The sequence below is a fragment of the Gossypium hirsutum genome, chromosome D06 (genome assembly GCF_007990345.1).
Source record: "Gossypium hirsutum isolate 1008001.06 chromosome D06, Gossypium_hirsutum_v2.1, whole genome shotgun sequence".
Taxonomy (NCBI): domain Eukaryota; kingdom Viridiplantae; phylum Streptophyta; class Magnoliopsida; order Malvales; family Malvaceae; genus Gossypium; species Gossypium hirsutum.
The window spans coordinates 51,076,819-51,102,549 of record NC_053442.1 but is presented as its reverse complement, the minus strand read 5'-3'; the positions used below and the strand labels follow the sequence as shown (position 1 = coordinate 51,102,549).

Genomic DNA, 25,731 nt, shown 5'->3' with positions numbered 1-25,731 from the left:
ATGCTCCTTCCCAGGATTTCTCGGATTCTCTATATCAATAGGTAAAGTTTTTTATGGACAGTTTCTAAGTTCAGTGGCAAGTTGACCCACTTGGTTTTCAAAGTTTTTCAATGCGGCTGCTTGGCTTTGAATTAAGGCATCATTTTTTGTTATGTATACATTTAATATATTTTCCAAACCATTGGATGGTTCAACTTGGGTTGGTTTCTAAACTTGTTAGGTAAATCTAGTTGGCTAGGTCAGTCTGGGTCGTGCATAAGTGTTACTGGGCCTAGTCCCTTGGTTACTCCAAGAGAAATTAGGGTGGTTTCACCAATATGGGTTATAAAAATTTCATTGCAGTCCTTGCCTTCCTCGGCTTTGGTTTTGGTTACCCATGTAGTACACGTATTCTAGGTTTGATGGACATTCTTCGAACAAGTGTCCTTCCCCACAATAAACATAAGCTACATATTCATATTGATTCGATGGCTGAGCTGCAAAATTGTTAAACCCATTAATGGTAAAAATTTTAAGCATTTAGGAAATCGAAAATACCTGATATGCTAGTGAAGTGAGAGCATCCACTTCATGAACTCCAATAACTCATCTTCTTGACACTACTCAATTGGTTGATAATTGATAATTATTACTGGGAATTCTTTTAATGATTTCATAAGCCTCATTATAAGACTTACAAATGAGAGCTCCATTAGTAGAAGCATCTACTATCATTCTCGTATGAGTATTGAGACCAATATAGAATGTCTCAAGTTGGATGCAAAATGGGATTCCATGATGAGGGCACTTCCGTAATAATTCTTTGTACCTTTCCCATGCCTCATACAAGGACACGTCATCCATCTATTGGAAAGTAGTGATCTCGTTCCTCAACTTAACATTCTTGCTAGGTGAGAAGTACTTTAAAAGGAATCTTTCTGCTAACCCTGGCCATGTGGTAATGGAATGTGGTGGCAATGAGTTCAACCAGGCTCAAGCTCTGTCCCTTAGTGAATATGGGAACAACTTTAATCGTACTACATCTTTGGGTACTCGAGATAGCTTGAAAGAATCGCTTTCCTCCATAAATAGTCTTAAGTGAATGTGAGGATCTCCGGTAGGCATCTGGAACATGATTGGCTTCAACTCGAATTGCTGTTCCTCATTTTTTGGTCTCGTAATTCCCGAATTAAGCTCATGAAACACTGCCACGACATATTGTCTTAGAGCTCTGTCCCTATCATCAGCAATAAAGATAGGATTTTGAGCAGGATTTACTCCATTTCTTTGATTCAGATTTTCAAAGTTCATCTCTTCGGTCCTTCTTTGACTTGCTTGTCTTTTTCTTTTTCGAAAATTTCTTTCAATTTCAGGGTCTACAGAGAGTAAATCGATAATTCGACCAATACTCATTAACACTTGAAACAATCACAAAAACAATTTTATTTAAGTTAAAATTGAACAGAAAAATAAACCAAAATGCAAAATTAACAAATTCAAAAATAATTACTTTTAAAACAGTCCCTGACAATGACGCCAAAAACTTGCAACAATGGAAATGTGCAAGTGTACACAATCGCAACATGTAATAAAGTGACAAGTAAATGTCGAGTTATCGTACCCAAAAGGGGTTTAATTTATTTATCTCTTGACTATAACTCTATGTCAATTCAACCGATTAAACAAAATTTAATAAGCAAATATGTTAATGCACATACATACTTACGAAATTAAAATAATCTCTTATACATATCTCTATGCCAATTCAAACAATTAATTCAATTTTCATAAGCAAGTAAAAGATTAAGTGAGGTAACAATATATCTCTATGTTGAAACAATTTAATCACAAAATCCTACAAGTTATGCAAGACTAATATATTTTTTAATACCGTTGCTAATTTAACCTTCAGCTATCTTAGAAGATTAAACATGCACAAATTAAATATAGTTTCCATTAATTAAAATTTCAATCCGCTTAGTAATTAATCCAATTGTTACCTTACAAATTAAATGCAAGCATAACATAAACGTGATTTTATTTAATTGAACAAATCAGCAAGGCCTATAACAACACAACATGATTTTTAATAAATTAAGAAATAAAACACAATCAATTTAACATGAATTAAATTTAAGCCATTTTAATTAAATCAAGAGTAACAAAACAATAAGCATTAATCATAACAGAATTAAGAAAATAAAAGAGTAGGAACTAGAAACAAATCCAATGTCTCTCTGAAGTCACTAGCGCGTCTCTTCTTCTCTGCTCATTCTGTCACTTTGAGGCCTCTACGAACACTTGAGTTCTACTACTCCAAGGTGGAAAAAGGATCTTTCTCAAGAGGAGAAATCATCAAGGAAGAGACAAGAAAGAAAATGGAAAACAAAGGGAGGTTTTAGAAGGGAGAAAGTGAGTAAAAGGGAGAAAGAAGTGTGAATGAGAGGTATGTTGAATGAATAGGTAAAGGATTACTTATAGGTTGGAGTGGCTGCTAAAAATAGCAAATAATTAGCAGCCAAACACTCCCCTTGGCTGGCCACACATGTAGTAAAGTTGTTTCAAACTTTGCTAAATTTAGCTTGGGGTAAATCTTCAAAAGCATACTAAGTGGAGGGGTTTGAATGCGATTTCAATGAAACTTTGAGGACTGTTTTGCAAGCATAAAAATCACCAAAATTCAGCTAATTGGGTTAGCTTATTGGATAGTTTTTGGCTGCCATTTCTCTTGTTGGATCAGTCTTCTTTTATTAGCACAATCGAGCCACTTCCTCCTTTAGGCTTTATATTTCTTTTTGACTTAATTAACTTCGGATAAAAATTATATATAAAGTGCATAAAATAATAATCATTTGTACCGTACTTGGCTGGAAAAATATATAATGTTGCCGTTAGTTCACTCGATGCAAAAAATCCCCAACGGTTCAAGCCTTTCGAGGTGTCTGATGAACCAATTTTCACATTTTGTGCGAAACTGTCGAAAATAAACCAAAATTTTGAAATTTTATTATAAAAAGATTAAAATTCAATACGCTAATAATTTAAGAACAAATTAATTATTTTATAATTAAAGTATGAATTTTGAAAAAAATTACTACGAAACTGAATGAATTAGGGCTCAAAAGGTACTGAAAAAGTCTATATATTTTTGTGTTTCCAGGTTGAAGACGAGAAAACTGTAAAAATGTGAACTTTGTGAGAACTAGAAAACGCAAAAGATTTAAAAAAAAATAAAAAGGGATAATGATGATAGTTTTTAGGGAATGAGAAACGTGAGGAAGAAGAGTTGTGACGTGGAGAAAAAGTTAAGAAAAGACTTTTTGGGGGAAAATGAAATAATCGAGCTGTACATTGTGGCTTGCATACTTTGAGTTTCCCAATATTAACTAAATGCAACTACCTAAAAATATTTCCTTTGGAATGTTCTAACCGGTCAACTCTTTTATTAACACCTCATCATTCAATTTGTCACGGCATAATGTTTCTCTGTAATGCTGCAGTAAACTATTGCTCAGTGCACACTAACAAATCCTGCTTCTTTTATTCTTCTCCTATTCATAAAAAAAAGAATTAAAAATGTATTAAAAATAAAGAGAATAAAAATAAAAATAACAATGGGAAATAAAAAACTACTTATTAACGAAAACAAAAATTCAAACATCACAAAGGCTAATGCTTTGCCTATCACGCTCTATACCCCAGTAATGCTTCAAGCTTTTTCCATTAACCTTGAATGTAGCCCCTATTCTTAGTTCTTTAACAACAACAACAACATGCTAATACACTTGAATTACTTCAGAAGGTCTTGACCATCGAGATTTTAACTTACCAGGAAATAATTTGAGCCTGGAATTGAACAATAATACCTACTGTCCAAGTTCAAATTTCCTTAGCAAAATTCTAACATCATGCCATCACTTGGTATTTTCCTTATACAAACGAGAATTCTCATATGCTTATGTTCAAAACTCTTCCATCTCATTCAATTCTAGCAATCTCTTGCCACCAACAGCAGCCCAATCCATGTTCAGCTTCTTAATCGCCCAAAACGCTTTATGCTCAAGTTCAACAAGTAAATGGCATGGCTTACCATAAACAATTTTAAAAGGTGACATCCCTAATGGTGTTTTAAATGTAGTTCGGTATGCCCATAGAGCTTCATCCAATCTAGTAGACCAATCCTTTTGAGATGGATTCACCAGTTTTTCTAGGATTTGTTTAATTTCTCTATTACAGATTTCAGCTTGGCCATTTGTCTGAGGGTGATATGCCGTGGCAATTCTCTGTTTCACCCCATACCTACTTAAGGCATTGGCCATCAATTTGCAATCAAAATGGGATCCCTCGTGACTGATAATGGCTTTCGGTGTACCAAATCGTGTGAAAATGTTCTTATGCAAAAATTTCAATATTGACTTAGCATCCTAAGAGGCTAGGGCTACTACTTCTACCCACTTAGAAACATAGTCTACTACCAAAAGTATGTATAACTTCCCCACAGATGATGGAAATGAAACCATAAATTATATTCCTCATACATCGAAAATTTCAATCTCCAAGATACTTTGCAACGGCCTTTCCTGTCTCCTAGATACATTTCCTATTCTCTGACAACGGTGACACAACCTATAAAATTCATAAGCATCTTTAAATAAAATTGGCCAATAGAATCCTGACTGGAGTACCTTGACAACTATTTACATTCCTTCAAAATGTCCTCTATATGGGGCTGAGTGAAAATCTTGTAAGATACTATGCATTTCATCGTTGTGGGCGCACTTTCGGATTATTTGATCTGTATAATACTTGAATAATAATGGTTCATCCCAATAGTACTGTTTGGCATCGTGAAGAAATTTTCATTTTTTATAAGCATTGAAGTCAAGTGGCATTACACCACTTCCTAAGAAGTTTACTACGTCGGCATAACAAGGCAATACCTTGGCAATGAGCAGTTGTTCATCTGGAATTCTTCTTTAATAAGTTTCTTGCTTTCATCTTCATTTCCCGATTCTATTCTTGACAAATGGTCAGTCACTTGATTTTTGATTCCCTTCCGATCTCAAATCCAAATCAAACTCTTGCAACAAGAGTATCCACATAATCAATCTTGGCGTGGCATCCTTCTTTCACATCTAGAGATCACTTACCTCGGATCGATTTTGGGAAATCCCAAATTTTAATAACAATTTACATGTGGTATGTTTTCTTTCCAAAATACTCTTTTATGATGCATGATATTTTTCGAAAATATTTTTTCCCATAGTCTGAGTTTTGAATCGGGCTCTGATACCACTAAATGTAACGCCTCAAACTAAGCCAAAATGTTATGGCCCAATCTAAGCGATCACATGGGCCATGGAAATGGCCAAAACGCAAGTTGAAATAAATGGATTTAATTTTGAAAACACGTATTTAATATTTCTTTAAAATTTGTTTTTTAAATATAACTTGAGAAGTAATCTTGTTTATTATTTGAAAGATGTTATAATTATTTTAAAAATTTAGATTTGATAAAACGAGTTTATGGAAAATAAATTTTATTAAGAAAACGATAAAACATTTTGTCCTTATTAAAAACCCATGCAAAATGTCCAATGTCTACAATTTAAAACAAAGTACTCATGCTACATTTCAATAGTAATCCACAAAATAAAATCTCAAAATAAAATTTAAAATCCACGAAAGTCCCAAAAATATAAAATAGAAAATAACCATAAAAAACATTTAAATCTGAGAGCCTCTTCGACGTCCGAATCTAAGTCCTAACCATGAGGATTATTTGAAACACATAAGCAATAGGGGGTGAGCATAAAAAGGCTTAGTGTGAGATCAACACTTAAGAAATATACTTGCATACATATCAATATACATATATCAATCATAATATAATCATACATCATCGAGATCATGGAATTTAACACTGATTACTATGCATGAACATATCGATGCATATTTAAAATCGATGAACATTTTATAAAATTCCTGCCCATCTTTGCTACACATCAATATTGAGTTCCCCAAAACTCGTCCATCCAAAACATCGTTTGTGGACATGCCACCATTGATTTGCAAATAAATTGTCACTGATTAGTAGATAAACTGCCACTGATTTGCAGATAAATTGCCATTGAGAACACTGATGTGGACAAGCCACCATGATTTAAGACTCTTGAAATGAGAATTTTCATTGCGAAGTTAGGGGTCTCCCCTACGATTATTGTTTGGTCCTTCAAAATGATATGATGCGGCTTCAGTACTATAGAACATAAATAATTAATATTAACAAAATGCCCGTATGACTCATGACACTATACCATTTGGGCATATCAAGAAAATACTAGGAGAAAGATTTTTATGACTTAAAAATGATTCATACTTACACTTGATCGATTCAAATTGAACAATGAATCGATAAGGGGAGATTTTTGGAGTATCGAGTAATCTAAATAGTATCATTGAGATAAAGAATAAGTTTGATTAATTCAAAATGAGAACTGGCTCAAGGAGAGGAAAAGAAAAAGAAAATAAAGGTTTTGATCATCCACAATGGCGACGGTGGTTCGACGATGGTCCAACGGTGGTGGAGTTTTGAGGTTCAACTAAGGAGATGAGAAGAAAGAAGTAGGAGAAGAAAAAGTGGAGGAGTAGGTAGACTTATAGTGGCGCACGAATCCGACCACGACAGGGCTCACGGCGACGATGGGAAGAGGGAGATGAAAAGAGAGGAGCAGCGGTTAGAAGAGGTGGTGATCAGTGGAAGGTTGTTCAATTCACGATTGAGGAAGAAAAGTGTTTAGGAAGAAAGGTGGTGATTATTTACAAAAATAGATAGAAAAATGGTGAGAAAAATAAAAAATGGAAGAAAGTGAGAGGGAGAGGGAATATGGACGACAAAGCAAGGGAGGAGCTTGGTCAACTATGGCCAGGTCTAATGTATAAAACTACATTGTAAGATATGAGGTTATGGCAAGAAAGGGGGACATGGAGAAAAAAGGGGATCATGTACCCCTTAACTATGGTAAGTTTGACCATCAAATGAAGGAAACAAATCCTCCTCGTTATGGTGCACAAGGAGGATGGCAAGCACATTAAAAAAGGGGGGGAAATTATCAAAAATAAACAAATGTAAGAGTGTGAACAATGAGGCTAAAACCTTGGACCACTACGATAGATAATTAGTTACTAAACCACTTGACCATTAATTCCCTTATGTCTAATCTTACACATTTAATTTAAAACATAAGAGATGACAATTTCACTTTTGATTAATCAATCAAAAATTGGGATGTGACATGGACGGTGGGGAAATAGCCATCAAGATGGGATTTTTCTTAAATTTATGTGGACATGATAGTTTGTTATACATCCAAATGAGAATATTGCTATTGGATGGCCAAAGACCTTAGCATTACATTTCAAACATTACCTTACAATATATCAATTATTAAACTACCCTTCCTTCATATACTATACTAAAAATAGAAACAACATATTATTAACAATATTTTTCCTAAAACATAACACATGAAATAAAATATTGATCTTAAATATTTATATTGTAAAGAAAATTAATTTCGCATTCACAAGCAATCCTAATCCGCAATAAGAATTACCAATATTTCATCCATTTACTATATAACATTCTTCTCTTATTTCAATATTGAAAAAAAAAACCTATTACATATTAATTAATTTCAATCTAAAATACTGAAAGTCTTTATACTACCAACAACATTTAAATGTGTTGTAGAGGCATGCTAATGTGATTTGTCTAACAATAGTATAAGTGTTTCGAACTTTGTTTGATCTAAGATGTCAACCAATGTATACTTACTGATCCATTATATTCATATTAAAGACCCAATTTTACATGATCAGAAATTTAATTTTTGAAGGAGTTTTAATGAAACCTTTTGAGACATCAAATACCTAATAAGACTATATTCATACCAATGAATACATAAACTCAAGTCTTTACATTGTTTTTGAGTCATGATAAATGATGGAATAAGTAACATAATGAAATAACACATATTCAATAAAAAATAACTATTTAAGCACATATTTAGAATAACTAAAACTTCAAATGTCCTTTCAACTAGATTCGCACATGTAACACAAATCATCATACACAACATATTGCCCCTATTATAGTTATTTATTTCCATTACCTCTAATATAACACATAAACAATCATGGGAATAGAAGTAACAAAGTAAATATATGGACTAAATACTTATCGAGATGCGCTTAGAACTCTTTTGTTCATCAAGAATGTTTTTTTAAACCTCGCTCACCCTCAAACCCTTAAAATCATGCAACAAGAAAAGCATGTTATTGATGACCATTTTCATGAATTTCATAAACATGTTATGGAAAATTTGTAATTTTGTTACTTCTGTTACTTTTCAAATTACTGTTATGACTATTTCCTTGTTACTATTATTGTACACTATGTTTTAGGGGAAGGAAGTGAATGTAAAATGGTGTGTTACTTGTTAAGTGAAACGGTACGTTTTACACCTTAATGATACGACGCGTTTTGTGCACCATTGCCAGCTATGAATAACAGCTTGTGTAACTGCCTGAAACGAGCCGTTGGTTTCATTTTAGGCTGAGGGATGAGGGGATCAGTTATGCATATTTTCAATAAGGAATTGAATTCTACTTGTAATAGCCCATTTTTAGTGGAGTCAGAAATAGTGGTTTTGGGACAACAAATCTGAAAATGAGTCCATAATTATTATCATTTATTTTAATATGAGTTAAATATAGTTTATATTGAATTTTGATTTGATAATTTTTTGCTAATTAAACAAAAAGTTAAGTACAAATAGTTTGTCTCAAAATTAAACTGGTTTTGAAAAATGAGGTATTGAGACCTTATTTCCATAAACCAAGCCCATATATTGATATATTGAAGTTTGGTTCAAAAATTTTAAGGTTTGGTTAGTTAATTAAGGAAAAGGTCTAAATTGCAAAAGACGTAAAACTCAATCGCTATTGAATTTTATTGATTATCTGGTTTAATTAGTGTATGTCTGAGGACTTATGAAGTAACTAGGCCATCTTTGTAATGTTGGTGGACGATTAAGGCAATTAAATATGTATTTTATATGTTAAATTTAAGTTAATTAATAATAATATAATAAAATAGTAAAAAAATAAAATAACACCATCTTCCTTAAGATTTTCTTCCACCAAAAATAGAAAACAGAAACTCCATTAGAGAACCTAAAGGTTTGACCAAGCAAAAGTTTATGCATGTAAGCTAAATTTATACCCGTTTTTCGTAAATTTTATGTTTTTGAGATAGTTATAGATTAATCTAGCTAGCCCAGTGCCTATTTCATAAAGATGTTGCATATTTTAGGACTTTCCATTAATGAACTTTAGTTCTTTAAGTTAATTGAAATATTTGTAAACTTGGTTGTTGTTTAGGATTATTTTGTAAAGGAATTTTAATTAGTTTTGAGTTTAGGGATTAATATGAAAATATATAAAATTTAGCATGTAAATTTGTAAAATTTTCAAATGTTTAATGGCTGGTTTGAAGTGTTGATAGGATCGGTTTTGTGTATTGGGGCCTAAATGTGAAATTTTAAATAGTTTCAGTTTTAAGGACTAAATTGAATAACGTGTAAAAGTTCATGGAAAACTTGTAAAATGAAATTTAAAGGTCACATCCATAGAAATGTGTTTGGTGATATATTTGACTTTGGTAATATAGATCCAGAATTGAATCGTGTGAAAGATAACCGGTGAAAAGGGAAAATCACATATTAGTCCCTATAAGTCAACTGATAGCATATCACAGGTAAGTTCATACTATAGATGAATAGATATTTATAGATTGTGCTACTATGATGTGGTTTAATTGTATTTGGGTTAAATTTTTATATTAAATTGAAATTATAAAATGTTTACAATTAAATATAGGTAAAAAAGTGGATATTTGGTTGTTATTGAATATTTGAGAAATATGGTTGTATGATGTTGGAATGAATTTAACTGATTGATAGCATGTGTACAAGAGTATTTCTGGAAGTGTATCTGAATTTTAAAAGGGATAATTATACTAAAATACCCTTTGAACGTAGTAAACGATTAAGAGACAATTGGAATGTCAATAAGGATTGAATGCACGCTTGTATGAGATTGAACTTCGGTGCCTCTGTTAGCATTTCGTTTCTCTCTTGTGTGATTTGGAGTACTCGAGTATCCGAGTCATGTTACTATCATTCTTCGGGCTATGAAAATATGTGACTAAAGTTAAAATTAATTGATAATTCTTATGTATATTTGTTTCAAGGTTGTATCAAAAATGATCATGCAAATATATTTCATTATGGTATTAATGTGATGAAATGTAGAGATATGTATGTTTATGTGAATTGATTTGGTTTGAACCATTGTGGACGATAATTGCTAAAAGTAACATGTTTTAATCTAATTCTTAATGCAGTTTTAGGTGATTATTTGATGATAATGGTGAATTTTATGATCCTAATCCTTTAAATTCATGTTTTTATACTTAAGAGAGCATTTAGAAGAAAAAAAGTGAAAAATGAGCAAAAATCGAAAAAGGAAAGCGAGTTACAAGAGCCACATGGCTTGGAACATTCCATACAGCCTGGTTACACGGCCGTGTGAGCCACATGGGTTGCCACATAGCCATGTGGTAGGCCGTGCTAATTTCACGAATTCCACTCCAAACAGCGGAAAAATAAGAAGATAGGAGTGAGCCGTCATAGAATATTCAAGAAAACAACTCAAAAAACACCATTGAAGCCAATTCTAAAGCATATTTCCGTCAAGATTGAAGATTAACAGTTGATTTCTTAGGAGATTATCAGGATTTTCTTTATTTCTTTCGGTTATACTGTCTTTGGGATGTTTTTATTTGCAAGCTTGAACTAATTTTCTAAATACCTAGAGAGATGACCCTATGATGAATTCTGTCTTTTGATTTTTATTTTACGTAGTAAAGACTTAGATCTTGTTCTCAATTATGTGTGCTTAATTCTTAGTTTGATATTTCTAGATTATTGATCCATGTTTGATGTGCTTAAATCAGAGGAGAAATAGACCCTATTTAAGAGTAGATCTTACGCGATTTAGTGGAGTTGCATACAATCCTAGAAATAGAATGACATAAATCTACCGGATTATAGTCAAATCTAATAGGGGAATTCATAAATCGAGCTAATGTGATAATAGGGGTTTTAATTAGAAAGAAATTTTAATTAATCAACTTAGAATCAGTTGCTCTTATTATTGAAGAGAGATATTAACAGAATTTACGGATTTCTACGAATTAAGATACTAAGTGAAGAAATTGTGTAATTTAGATTGATAATGACAGATGAAATATAGGTGAATTCTTTCCTAGGTATTGTTTCGCTTCTTTGTTATTATTCTATTATTTTCTTGATTTGTTTTTAGTCGCATTCGTAGTTAATTAATTTAGTTAATTTTAGTTTTAATTAATCACTCGAATTTATCGATTAAATAATAGAAAGACAGTAATTACTAGTACTTTTAGTCTTCGTGGGAATGATATGTTTGCTCACCATGGCTATACTATTAATTGATAGATGCATTTTCCTTAGTCAGATTTTAATTGGTTTACGACTGCATCATTGGAATATGAAATATATAATGAACTAATTCTGTACTGATCATATGTATTCTCGTAAATGATTGTCAGGTTTAATTAATCTAAGTTATGCTAGTTTTCATATTGTCTAAAATTACGACAGAATTTTAGTTGTTGCAGTATAGTGGGAGTACACTTATCTCTGGCCTATGAAACAAGGTTCAAGATTCTTAGATGATGGACCCCAAGCTTCACAAACTCTACCTTGATATCTAACAACAACCATCCTTACATCCCAAATACTCTTGGGATGGCAAGGTGCTAAGGAGGAAAGGTAAGCTGGTTATTAGAGCTCATGGCAGCCTTAAGAAAGAGTTGTTCTAGCATTTCCATTAAAGAGCAGTGGGAGGCCATTCAGGTGTGCATGTTACAATATATAGGTTGGCTAGCCTAGTGTATTAAAAGGGCTTATCTAAGGATGTCATACAATGGGTGAGGGAGTGTGTAACATGTCAGAGGTGCAAATATGATCATGATGCCTATCTTGGTCTTTAAAACCTTACCCATACCTCAGAGTGCATAGGAAGTAGTGAGAATGGACTTCAATAGAGGGCCCCCTTCATTCAAAGGGAGAAGACACCATCTTAGTGGTCATGAACAGATTGATCAAGTATGGTCATTTTGTGGCCATATCAGTAGCTCAAGAGTACCTAAACCACATCTACAAGTTGTATGGGGCCCTAAAAATAGTTGTTTCAAATCAAGACAAGCTGTTTGACAGTCACTTCTGGCAAGAATTATTCAAATGACTTGGTACAAAGTTACATCTGTCCACAACTTATCACCTAGAGTCAGATGGCTAAAATGAAGTCCTCTATAGGTATTTAGAAGCTTACCTGAGTTGCATGACAGGTGAAAGACTAAGGGATTGGGCTCTGTAGTTACCTATGGCTGAATGGTGGTATAACACCAGTTTTCTCACTTCCATTCACACCTCACCTTATGAGGCTCTATATGGCCAACATCCACCCCACCACTTTCCTTATTTGATTGGGATATCTATCGTAGACCAAGTTGATAGAAGTTTATAATAAAATGAGGCTACAATGAAGCTCATTTAATTTCATTTAAGGAGGGCTCAAGATCAAATGAACTACTTTGAAGATTGAAAAATGAGTAATAAGTCCTTTCAAGTGAGAGACTATGTCCATCTGAAGTTACAACCCTATAAGCAGACCATAGTGAAGAGAATTCTCAATTAGAAACTTTCTCCTAAATGTTTTGCCTCTTATTTAGTTGAAGCTAAGGTAGGCAAGGTGGCATATCGTCTATAGTTGCCACCAAGTTCTCGACTCCACTCTACTTTCCGTGTTTCCCAAATGAAGAAACATGTCGGTAAGGCCCCAAGTCAACAACAGTGGCCTCATGTTGGCACTAGTGGTGCTATGGTAAAAGAACTAGTTTAAATTTTAGATCGACGTATATCTAAAAAAGGCAACCATGTTGTCATAGAGGTGATGGTGGAGTGAGCCAACACCTTCCTTGAGGACTTTACCTAAGAGATATTGTTAGAACTACAACAGAAATTTCCCACCTTTGATCCTTAAGGAAAAGGATCTTTTAGGGGGTAATTATCATGGGAATTTTGTAATTCTATTATTTTTATTAGTTTTTGAATTACTAATATGATCATTGCCTTGTTACTATTATTGTACATTGCGTTTTAGGGGAGGGAAGTGAGTGTAACATGGTGTGTTGCTTGTTAAGTGAAACGGTACGTTTTACACCTTAATAACACGGTGTGTTTTGTGCACCATTGCCAACTATGAATAACAACTGGTATAATTGCTTGAAACAAGTTGTTGGTTCCATTTTAGGCTGAGGGGTGAAGGGGGTCAGTTGTGCATGTTTTCGACAAGGAAAGTAAGGGATTTCCTAATGGAGTTTATATGGACCTAGGCTTTCCAACCTCAATAGCTAGTGTAACACCCAACTTTGGGCAAGTTCTAAATTTGGCGGGTAAACCGAAAGTAACCTAAGTGGCGTAGTGTTATCCACCCAATTGTTGTTCTAGCATATAGATCATACATATAGTATGTACCACATTATTAAGCAAGGGTTGTTCGTAAAATATATTATTTTATAAAGAAGAGGATATTTGGTAAGAGTGTTGAGAACCTTATAAGTAAGGGATTACTGCCAAAGGTAGGGTATGCCTAGTTTATTGAGTTATTGCAATAGTTAAGTTCTAATGAGGTAGTTAGAAAGGAACAAATGGATAAACCAAGAATATTAAAATATTGGATTTCTATTTACAGCTATAAACCATTTGTAAAGGTAGCTTTGAAGATGTGTGAGACGTGGTAGGTTCCCATAAGAGCTTAGGTCCTATATATATAGATATGTAGGTTTAAAAAGAGGGAGATTTCTTTTTCCTTCTTCAAGAATTATTTTTGTTTAGATCTAAAGAAACCTAAAATATTTTCTTCTCTCTCTTAAGCTAAATGTTGTAGATTGGATCTTTACCAGTGATTACACCATGTCGAGGCAAGATTTATGACTCTGCATAGTGTATTTTGAAGGGTAAGTCTATTAGACTTGGAAGATCAGTAAGAAAAAGGATAAAAGGACCCTGCTTGGGGATTTCTAGTGTTAAAAATGATAGGAAAAAAGGTATATGAATAAATCTTGATGAGTTTCTTTGTTCTACAGCAGTAGTTGCTGTTGAATACATGATAGAAGTCTGGATCTGGAGCTTTGAACTGCAATAGGAGAGAAGCAGGTAAGTCTCTATGTTGACTCTTATTTGCATAATGATGGTACCTGTAGATCTGTAAATAAGTGGTTGAAAAATGATATTGTGATCCTTGAGGTTACAATATGTTATTTATGTAACCCTATGTGTGATTATTGAAGTATGTTTATGACCGTACTAATGTTTGATAAGAATGATATGTAAACTTGGTATAGATCTGCTAAGTTCAAGTAGGTCAATGTGAAGTATGGTTGCACCTGGATGTCTGGATTATGTATATGCGTCTTAATTGTATATTATTCGAAATGTTCTAATGAGAGTGGGTCTGAGCATGATGAGTCTATGTTTGTCTCTACGAAGTTGTCTAAAAGGGTTTGTAAGGACTAAAAACATGATATTATATGAATCTTTGAAAAGAAAAGTCCATGGCCATGACACCGTATTGTGTAAGACCACAGCGAGGCTATGACATCATATAAAAAATAACTAAAGGAAGGTGATTACCCAAAAAAGGGGTTATCTGCATGTCCTAGGATGATGAGGGGCAAACTTCATAAAATGTGAGTCTAGGTGAATCCTTATAGTAAACACGCCAGAAAAAGAAAGCCTTTGCCGCATCTATGAAAAAGGAAGCCTTTGTGTCAAACTTTGTAAGGAACGCCTTCGTGGCGCACTCTTAAGGATCGTTTTGTGGCGTATTCTTAATGGAAAGTCTTTGTGGCGTATTCTAATAGATTCTCTTGTAGCGTGTTTTACAAAAAGCTATATGGAGTGTTCAATATAAGTTTATAAAAGGGTCTGTAAGATCAGTATGGTATCAGGTATCTATCAGTTGTATAGAAAGTTTTATACAAGGTTAAGATATGATTGAAGATAATGAACTGATAAATCTCTTTATGGTAGGTTCTGTATGAAATAACATGGCAGATTCTGCACGGCTTTAAGTCAAGATTAAAAATATTAAAATGGGCTAGAGTATATGATAAATTTGAAGAAAGAATTAAGTAAATTTTAAATAACAAACCTGAGTAAAGACTACGTCTGATCGTTCGATAAAGGACACCTACCAGGAAACAATAAAAAGAAAAGGGTAGTTGAGAAAAGATAAGGTAAGAAAAGTGAATTCAAACTTTTTTTTGAAAATAGCATTAGGTAAGGGGATAATGATTAAAGGTGAGCACAAAGGGAAGTTCTGAAAGGATGAAGCCACTGATGAAACAATGTTAAGAGGAATTAACCATGATAAAGTAAATAGAAGAAAGGACTATGTTTCATTAATGATAAACTATTCCTAGTGACAAACATCTGAAGATTTAAGAAAATGAGCTGATGGTGATGGATTATCCGTCCATTTTTGGAAATCAACGATTAAGGTATAAATAATTATTCCTCACTATGTTCTCATGAACATACATGGATTGTGTTTTCTATTTCAGGTTGAATGTGAGGCTGCGCCTAAGGGAATGATGTCAGGACTATGCCTAAGGAGCGGCATATCATATTATTATGCATACATAACAAGCTTTGATGGTGTGATCGAGTCTGTTTGGCACATAGAAACCCTTGAATCGAGATAACCACGTTAGACCAAGATATCATTTCAATAATACTTGTAATCAAATTCCCTATGTATTATAACTGAAATTCTTCAATCTTTATATTCATGTATTACATTATGAAGTCTTGTAATTAAGTAGTTCAAATTAATTATAATTTGTGTAAGTAGAGTTAAGTTTCATCTATATTAGAGTGGTAACACTTAGGATTCAGATCTGGTTCATCGGATAGGGTTTAGGGTGTTACAACTAGTTTTTGGGGTGTGGTTCTCCAAAGGTTCGTATCAAAACATTAAGTAATGGATAAAGAAAATAGCACATCAATGTTTCTTGTTGTCCAATGAAGCAATATGATATGTAAGAGTAGTACTTTTTGGGGAAGTGAAAAAACGGAAAATGATAGCATTAGTTTACTAATGCCTGAGGGAAAGGTGGTACAACACGAACTACAAAATCATTACTTTCCGATGAACCACGCACAACGACAAGGGTTGGGTTGTGAGAAAATTAACAATAAAAGTGGGTTTTGAGGTGGGGAAATTGACAAGGAAAGAGGGTTTGAGGATAGGATAACTAGCGGGGGAAGGGGTTTAAGGATGGGATAATTCATGGGGATGGGGTTTTGGGGATGGGGAAACCGACAGGGAAGGGGTTCGAGGATGGGATAATCGATGAGGAAGGGGGGTTCAGGGATGGGGAAACTGACAGGAAAGGGGAAGAAATTGATTTTGGTAAACATCACCTTTCACCAATAAAGAAATGCAGATGATGATGGCTACGACTAAGGTTTGAACCAATCGGCGATGAAAGTGTCGAAAATGGCAGGGAACGTCGTCCTTCGCCAATAAAGAAATGCAGATGACAACGGGACTAGAATATTATTTAACTGGAAGAAGAAACGACGGGAAATAGGAGTGGCAATCGAAGATGATGAATGGCGAGAGGGGTTTGGTGTTTCTTTTCTTGCTTAGGGTTTTTTTTCAGAAATCTCAGATTTTTTATTCTATTAAATTCCAATATCCGAGTAATGTCAGTTTTATCTTTTCTTTACCATTTTTTTCTATCCAATGGTTGGGATTTCTTGTTACATAATCTAACTACTCTCATTTTTGAATGCTCTTCCTAAACCTATACTAGCTTTATAAGAGCTTTTAGTAGAATTTCGGTAAAATTCCAAGCAATCGTTTCTGTCCATTTTGGAGACAGAAATTTTCTTGTTAAAATTATAAGATCACTTGAATCATTTTATACCATGCGGTATACAAACATTTTTCGGGGGTGATTGTTTCTCAAATTACGAGGCATTTGACAAATGGAAGCCAAGGTTTCAATCGATTGCATCTTTACATTTGACTGTGATCCCGAATACCATACGAAATCAAAATTATTCAATATTCAGACAAAAGGACTAACATACTAGTGTTTCTTTGACCAATTAAAAATGTAGCCACTAAAAATGGGAAACACGAAAAAACCTATAAAAATTATGGTAAATAAACAGCCATAGGACTTCTTACATGATAGTATCTATCATCCCAACTGTACCAACCAAAGCCATACTCAGATTTCTTCACTGTGGGATCATATATCGGGGACACTGTGATGTTGAAGCTCAGCTTCTCCCCTATTCGTTTGAACTGCAAAATACTGGGCGACACCTTTACATGGACTCCTGGCGGCGGTTTGGCACTGAAGAAGTATGTACTCTTGGGTCTTCCAATATTTGTGACCGTCCTCGTGATTGTGACGGTGGTGTTAAGGTTGGGAATTGCGAAGGATGGATAGTTGAGGTTGAGTGTTGAAGGAGGGTTAGGCGGGCACTTAAATGGAGAGCTAAGTTCTATAAGGGACTTCGGACCAGCGGTGCAGAGATAGAGAAGGTAATCGTCGTACGAGGCGTCGTAAATAAGACCGGGATCGGCTGCCTTAATTGGACGGAAATGGCCGGCCCCGAATTGGAAGGGAGTTGCATTGTTCCCGCCTGCATCTGTAATTGCCCTACCTAAACTGTTCGCTATTGCGGCTGTGACATAGAAATGAGACGGTTAGGTGTAAAAAGTTACTCAAACAATAAAAAGATGACTGCGAGTAGGGCTTATAGCCTTATGCATATGATTAAAAAAAATTAGCCTGCTCCCTTTTATTTTATATTTAAATTTGATTGAATGTAATTAAAATATACAATTATCAATTCAAATATTATAATAAAAAAATTTTAAATAATAATTGAAGCATTTTTATCATATTCAACAGTATAATATAATTTTATTTTATATAAAATAATATTATTTAAAATAATAACTAATTAATTCTAATATGCTTAGAATTCTATTCAAATAATAACTCTATTTTACATCAATAAAATTATCACATTTTTTTTTCCTTGTATTTTATGCTTAGAGTTCTATTTAAGTAGTAACTTTATTTTAAAATTAATAATAGTAGTTTAAATTCTAATTATTTTTAAATGTACAATTATCAAAAATTTTATTTTATCTCAAATTTTTTAACTAATAATCTTAAATTAAATACTATAATTATTTTTAAATTTAAATATAATAATAAGATGGAAAATAAAATATATTATCATCCGCTCAAAATCTTGTATTTTTATATATATTACTTATTTATTTATAAATTTAAAAGTTTACGTTTAAAATTATTTTAGTAAATTTAAAAAAATATTTCAGTTCTATTTATATTATTTGTATTTTCCTAATTATTAATAATATTTTTTTTAAATGAATGTGTGTAAACATTTTAGGTAAAATAATATGTAATATTATATTACATTTTTTTACGATTTTCAGAAAAAAAAAATTATATAGATGAAAACCATCTGTAGCACTTGACTTCTCTATTTTCATTTAAATAAAAATTAATAACTGCATCAATAATAAATAAAGTAAAGATATTATTTAATTTATTACTATCATGTTTTAAAAAATTAATTAAGCAATTATTTTATATAAATAGAATTATTATTAATTTCATAATGGTTAAATAATTAAAATTTTATTTTATACAAGTTTTCATCTAATATGTCCATAAAGATCATTTTCTCATTTCATTATCCTTTAACAGCAACATTTAAATTCAAATACTCTCACAACTTATTTTAATTTCACATTACACCACTCAATCTCACCATAACCCTTATTTTTAATTTCACAAAAATCAATCAAGCAACTATAACTAATTAAAATAAGTAAATTTAATTTTAGAATTCATGCCTAAACAATTATTAAAATTTAATTCATTTATATAATTAATTTAAACATTTAATATTCCTATCAAATTTGTTGGAGTAAGAAAAATAATATTTTCTTAATTTATAAATGGTTCACAATAATTTGAAAGTTAATTTAGAATCGATGCCTAAACAATTATTAAAATTTAATTATTTATATAATTAATTTTATTTAATATGTAATTAAATTTAAAATTAATTTTTACTATTATAACTAATTAAAACTTGATAAAACTATAAATAAAAAAGTTGAAAATTCCCTCCTAATGGAGTAGTTAATACTAGTACCTAAATGACACTAGTTAAGTAGACAGACAAGAGAAATTACTTAAGAATCGGTTTTCAATAAAGTAATTAATATTAATATAATATGTTTTATATGAAATGTTTAAATAAAATAATTAAAATGGATATCCGAACTTAAAAGAGTATATGTATAATTATTTTACCATTTTCCCTATAATTTAAATATTGAATTTTTTTATAAATATAATTTTTCCAATCCAATTTTTTCCCAAACTTCTTATGCAACAGATCTTAGAAAAGAAAAGGATATTGGAGGGTTAACCAACCAAACCAATTGATTTAAATCGACTCGCCTATCTCAATTTTTTCTATAAAAAAAATATTTCTGTTTTCAGCTTCTTTACGGAACTGACCGAGTGAAGATCATATCTCTAAATTTTAAGATATTACCAGTGGTCATGAGAGCAGATTTGATAGCAGCAATGCTCCAATCCGGATGTATAGCTTTGAGAAGCGCGGCGGCACCAGAGACATGAGGGCAAGACATGGAAGTTCCTGAGTAAATGTTATATTTCACTGATCTCTTATCCTCTGGTAGCTTTGAGGGAGATGATGCTTCACTCCATGCTGCCAAAATATTAAGCCCTGGAGCCGTGATATCAGGCTATATATCGTATATGGGATCCAGCAACCAGAAGTTGTTAGAAGATAGCAAACCGCCAACAAATAAACTTGACAACAAAAACATCATGAAATTACCTTGAGAATATTAGGATCCACCACATTTGGACCACGACTGGTGAATCCAGCCATGAAGGGTGCGGGCTTGTACTTCAATACTGTCCTGCCTGGACTGACCACTGCCATCGGGTTCTTTGTAGAGTTGATGTATTCAAGAATCTTAATCCCACTATCATAGGTCAACGCAGTTGCAGGAAGCAAATGAGCGTCACATGCTATTTCATTTCCATTAGCCTTGGCGTTGGCTAAGACGAAACCCACACCACCAGCTCTTTTTACTTCCAAGCCTTTACCTACTCTTAGACCAGCCCCTCTCGTGCACACCACGATCTTCCCTTTCACCTTAGTGGGGTCGAGTGAACCAGGAAGGCATTGCCTAAAATAACAACCAATTTCGTTCCAGTGTGATAATTGACCTTGTGAACTACAAGATACATATATGCATATCAAAGGAAAGAAACTCACCCTGTAACGTTTTGAGGCACACCAGGGACAACTACATCTCCTGCGTAAACTAATGGGGACATCTTCTTCATCTTGTATGGTGTAACACTTTGTCCCTATTAATTAAATTAAACCATGATTCGCGAACAAGAATATTTGCATCATGATGAGCATAAAAATATAGTAATTTTAATGAATGATCTGATGGTATCTTACTATAAGTTTCAAGCCATTGCCTAGCTTAACGGGTGCAAAAAATGCGCGGTCAAGGCTACTAGCACCGACCGTAATTATCCACGGCGCCGGGTTCGACAATGTTCCAGGGGCAGGACCACTGTTCCCCGCACTGCATACAACGAGGATGTTGCGCTTTGCAGCCTCTAACGCAGCAAGACCAATTACATCATGTTCAAAAGGTAAAGGTTTGGCGGTTCCAATGGAAACGCTAAGTATGTGAACACCATCAGCTATGGCGTCATCCAAAGCTGCAAGCATATCTTCATCGAAACAAGTGTTGCCATCCGCTTTGGGTTGGTTAGGGATCGCCCAGCAGGCCTTGTATATGGCAAGGCGAGCCAAAGGAGCCCCACCGGAAGCCGTGCCTTTTGCGAACCCACCGAAGGCGGCAACATCAGAAACTTGTCGGCCTGCCGCTGTGGACGCAGTGTGCGTTCCGTGGCCATCTATATCTCGTGGGGAGAGGTAGTCTTCCGTCGCGTTAACGGGCCCGTATGCATTCTGGAAACCCTTTACGTAGTATCGGGCTCCGATTATCTTTCTGTGTCAAAAGCATTAAAGATTTGATTAAAATGCTTGAAATTAACCAAATAATTACTAAAAATATGTGAGGGCTATTCCACAATAAATAACCCAAATTATTCAACAATTTAATTAATAGTTAATGGAATCAAAATTTATTAGGAATGAATTAATCAAACCAAAATAACTCGGTGCATTTTGATTGGTTTTTATCTAATCAAACCAACCAAAATCAAAAGACATAGAAGTTTATTACGATTAAGCTTAACAGATAAATCACAATTATAAATTAATGATTTTTTTTATAATTAATAAATTCTCCGGGCCGAATGAAATTTTAGCAAGTTAATTCGGTTAAACTTGAATAATGAAAGGCTAAGAGACCAAAGAAGAAAACAAAAGAGACTGAACCCAATGGTTGGAGCATTGTACTGATAACAGTTCACAAGACTGGAGAAAGAAAAGGAATAAAACAAAAGCAATAAACACAAGTCAGAATTGCAATCTTGTTTTGGGTGAAATGGACAACCAAATTAGGGACTCATCGATCCAATTTCTTAACAAAATAACACTGCTTCAATATCTAGAGACGACGATCATTATTTATAAAAGGATGTGCAGGCTAGGCTGTCAATATCACGCCTATTGCATGCAGTTTTGTAACATTATCTTGTAAGATATGTAACTAAGCAAATTACCGCGATAAAAATATCATGGATGATTTATATTAAGAAATAAAATTAATCTCTATACACGTCCCATGTTTCTGTTAGTCATACCAACTTTTAATAATAGAAATAAATAAAATTTTAATAAAAAGATTCAATTTACTTTTTGATCTAAAGTATAAAAATTAATTTATCTAATATTTTAATAAAAGAAATAAAATATAATCTAACACTTAATAGAATCATGATATATTACCAATTACCCTAAAAGTTCCTCTCGTTACTTGCTTTTGTATTTTTGAATACTAAAGAAAACAAAATTTATAAAAAGTTTTGGAGTTTTGGCTTAATTTAGCTACTCATAATTCAATTTTGAACTTCTCCTGATGTTAATTGAAAGTGGTAAATGTTATTTTTTTTAAATTTAGAATTTAGTTATTATATTTCATTTTTAAGAATTTAACTTATTTACTTTTTAAATATTAAATTTTAGGTTTAATTGTTAATATTTTTAATTTTTTGTTTAATTCAGGTTTAACGTTAATTTTTTAATTACATGGTTATTAAGTAGAGAGAAACCTGAATTTTAACAAGATTAATAAGTAGAACTGAACTTTAAGATTTAAAAAGTAGAGAAATTAAATTCCAAATATAAAAGTATAATAACTAAATTCCAAATTTGAAAAGAGTACAAAGACTTTATCATTTGGAAAATGACTCAACTTCTGACCATAAAAAGATTATCACCTTTGATAGGTTATATTCCACTATAAGCCCTTGTACTTTACAAAAGCTAGGAATTTAGTCCTTATACTTTAATTTGGTCATTTTTAGTCATTAAACTTTTTAAATTTTAAAATTTATGTCCACATCATGCGGTTGTTAAGTTTGTTTAATTAAGTTTTGTTATTTCTAAAATCTAATGTGACAAATATATTATCACATGCGTAGTGTCATGTTAGCTTGTTATTTCTACATATTACTCACTAAAAAATTCAATTAATAGAATAACGATTGTCATTTTGTCAAGATTGAAATATCAAATTTTGAATAGTTAAAAAACTTAGAATGATCCAATTGAAGAATATGGACTAAATCTACAACTATATGCATAGTACATGTTGATACAAGATTTGGATTTGAAGCTTGAGGATGATTCACCCAATCCAAAATGCGGATGAGTGGAGAGTAGTAAGGGATTGAGTTGAGGGGGGAGAAGTTATTGGGAGCCCCATCGAACTTGGTTGGAGAGGGTAGAAGGACCCTTTTCTCATGTCCTTAAAAGTGTATATAAAGGATTTCTTGTGGGCTTATGTAACGATACCCTATTAATAATGTAATAAGGTAGGTATAAGGTCACGCGAATGTGATTTGTGTAATTTATTATAAAGTTAGTAATTTAATTTAATCGAATTGAATTAGAACTAAAATTTAAAAATTTAATAATTAAAATTAATAAATTTTTAAAAAAATATTAATTAAATTAAAGTGTAGAGATTAAATAACTATGGGGTGTAACCATAGAATTGATCCTTTGATATAATCAAAGAACCTTAGCGGGTCCTATCAATCCAAATAGAATAGGGTCCTCCTTTCCTCAAAGATTATTGGATTTATTAGGAATCATTTTCAGATTGTTTTCACGAGATTTTGACACATGAACCAACCTCGAAAAAGTAGAATAGAGAACCCAAAAAGAACTCCTCAATATGCAATAAAATTTGCGTGGTATTCAACAAATTATATAAAGTTCATCGAAAGTAAATTAGATGAAAGGGAAAATTTTCTCAAACCTTTTATTAAATATGGTTTGATTAATAGGACAAAAATATCATATAAGTTAAGGAAAAACATATGTTCACACGTTTGAGCCCTTAAATAGTTTTTAATTGAATTTAAAATTTAGCTTTAAGTATCTAGGGTAAAGTTTAGAGTTTTAGGATTTAAAATGGGAAAGTTTAAGGTTTTAGAATTTTATAAAAAAAATATTATTATAAAGAATGAATGCTGGAACCCATACATGAAGTGGCAAGTCAAGCCGAATAGCGGAATAGAAAGCAAAGAACGAAAATTCACTCACTTGTTGCAATTGGATGAGTTAAAAGCGACTCCTCCTTGGCAGATTCCTTTCCATGATTTTGGGGTGGGATCCATTCCTTGGTCACTGAAGCTCGGTGATTCCGGCCATACACCTAAATTGATAAGACCCCCAAAACATTAAAACAATCCAATAATTACATAATACATTTAGAAAAATGAATTATTTGCTACTAAGTTATCCGAATACAACAAAAGCAATAATGCCTGAGACAGTCACGAATGATCTAAAAAGATGGTATTGGAATTCATATATAGTTTTAAATTATAATTGCAAAGCGTTTTTACCGCTATCCATCACTCCAATAATGACATTTTTGCCATGTTTAGCTTTTGACAACAAGTCTTCTCCTCCAATCTTAAGCTTTTCCCATGAATAGCTATCTCCTTCATCTAAGCCAACAAATTCCCATGACCTTGTTGTCTGCACTGAGTGCTTTCCATGTGAAGGAAACACTGACAAAAGCCCATCCATTCCTGTGAGGAAAAATGAAAACCCAAGCATTGTTATTAGGTATTAATTTCAGAAATGGAGATGAAGAAATATGGTGCTAATGAGTCACCCACCAGAGAGCTTGGAGGCTTCATCTGGTGTAAGCTTTGCAGCAAAGCCATTGATGCTGTGTTTGTAGCTGTAAAGAAGGGAAGATTTAGCATCTTCTTCAGATTCTTTGACTGAAAGTAAGTATGAGATATGGGTTTTCTCAATCTCATGCAAAGCTTTCTCCCCATTGTTGTGCTGCCCCAAGTAAACTATATACACCTACATAGACAATAAATATATATATTTTACATGAAAATTAGAGTTCCAAGAGAGAACTTTACTACTGAAAGATGTTGAAGAAATAATAGAAGAGTTACGAGAAACAGAAAAACTACTTTTTTCTCAACAGATGAGGCCAAGATAGGAACGACAATCAAGAGTAGAAGGAAACAAGAGATAGTGTTCTTCATGGCAAATAACGGTACTGAGTATTGTCAATCCTATGGAGAGATAATGTTATATTTATAAGCGTCTTGATGAATTGTTTATACTTTATGCTGATAATTACAACTCTTTCACTTTACATGATATATGGACTGTTATATGGTTTTGAAAAATCTTCTTAGCATTTACTGTATTTACAGATAAATATGGTAATCTATAATTGAAAAAAAAAATAAAGTATATCTTTAATTAAAGATAATTGTGCCTTTAAAAATTACCATCTTTAAAATAAGTTATATTGTTATGATAATATTTTTATTTTTTAAATTTTTAAGAAAATCAACATAAAATTTACATATATTGACATTTGAACCCATTCCTTTAATTTTATTTTGATATTTTATGCATTTCAATATTATTTGACAAACATTTCAATGTTTCACCAACATTGTTTGTATATTTATCTTTTATACTATTATTTAAATCTCTAATTGAGCTTGTGTCACATGTCAATCGAAGGTCAACCCAATTGAAAAATTATTAAATTGCCCTTACAATTTTGAAATAAGTTATATTCTTACAAAAGTACTTTTGTTTTTTTTTTTTATGTTTTTAATAAAATCAATATAAAATTTACATATGATGAGATAATTTATATTCTTAATATAGTGTATTTATTTATTTTTTAAAAAATTACTCGCAATTT

General features: G+C 32.5%; 2 protein-coding genes and 1 non-coding gene across 4 annotated transcripts; 1 reads left to right on the top strand and 2 right to left on the bottom strand.

Annotated features, from left to right (window-relative positions):
* The first annotated feature begins 769 nt into the window (after window positions 1-769).
* LOC121218778 (small nucleolar RNA R71) lies at window positions 770-876 on the top strand. Its single transcript, XR_005915255.1, has one exon. It is a non-coding gene; the product is annotated as a small nucleolar RNA R71 (small nucleolar RNA).
* A 3,065-nt stretch (window positions 877-3,941) lies between these two features.
* On the bottom strand, window positions 3,942-4,298 carry LOC107938539 (uncharacterized). Its single transcript, XM_016871731.1, has one exon. It carries the CDS (start codon window positions 4,296-4,298, stop codon window positions 3,942-3,944), a length of 357 nt encoding a protein of 118 aa, XP_016727220.1.
* Window positions 4,299-17,217: 12,919 nt separating this feature from the next.
* LOC107938543 (subtilisin-like protease SBT5.6) lies at window positions 17,218-25,200 on the bottom strand. Of its 2 annotated transcripts, none has more exons than XM_041095853.1 (9): window positions 24,977-25,200; window positions 24,665-24,860; window positions 24,386-24,574; window positions 24,081-24,192; window positions 20,790-21,351; window positions 20,595-20,689; window positions 20,148-20,505; window positions 19,839-20,052; window positions 17,218-17,915 (listed from the first exon to the last, which is right to left on the bottom strand). In XM_041095853.1, exons 1-9 carry the CDS (start codon window positions 25,049-25,051, stop codon window positions 17,377-17,379), a joined length of 2,340 nt encoding a protein of 779 aa, XP_040951787.1. In that variant the 5' UTR covers window positions 25,052-25,200; the 3' UTR covers window positions 17,218-17,376. The 2 variants fall into 2 exon arrangements, with proteins under 2 accessions (XP_040951787.1, XP_040951786.1); XM_041095852.1 differs by having other exon boundaries at window positions 24,974-25,138.
* Window positions 25,201-25,731: the final 531 nt, after the last annotated feature.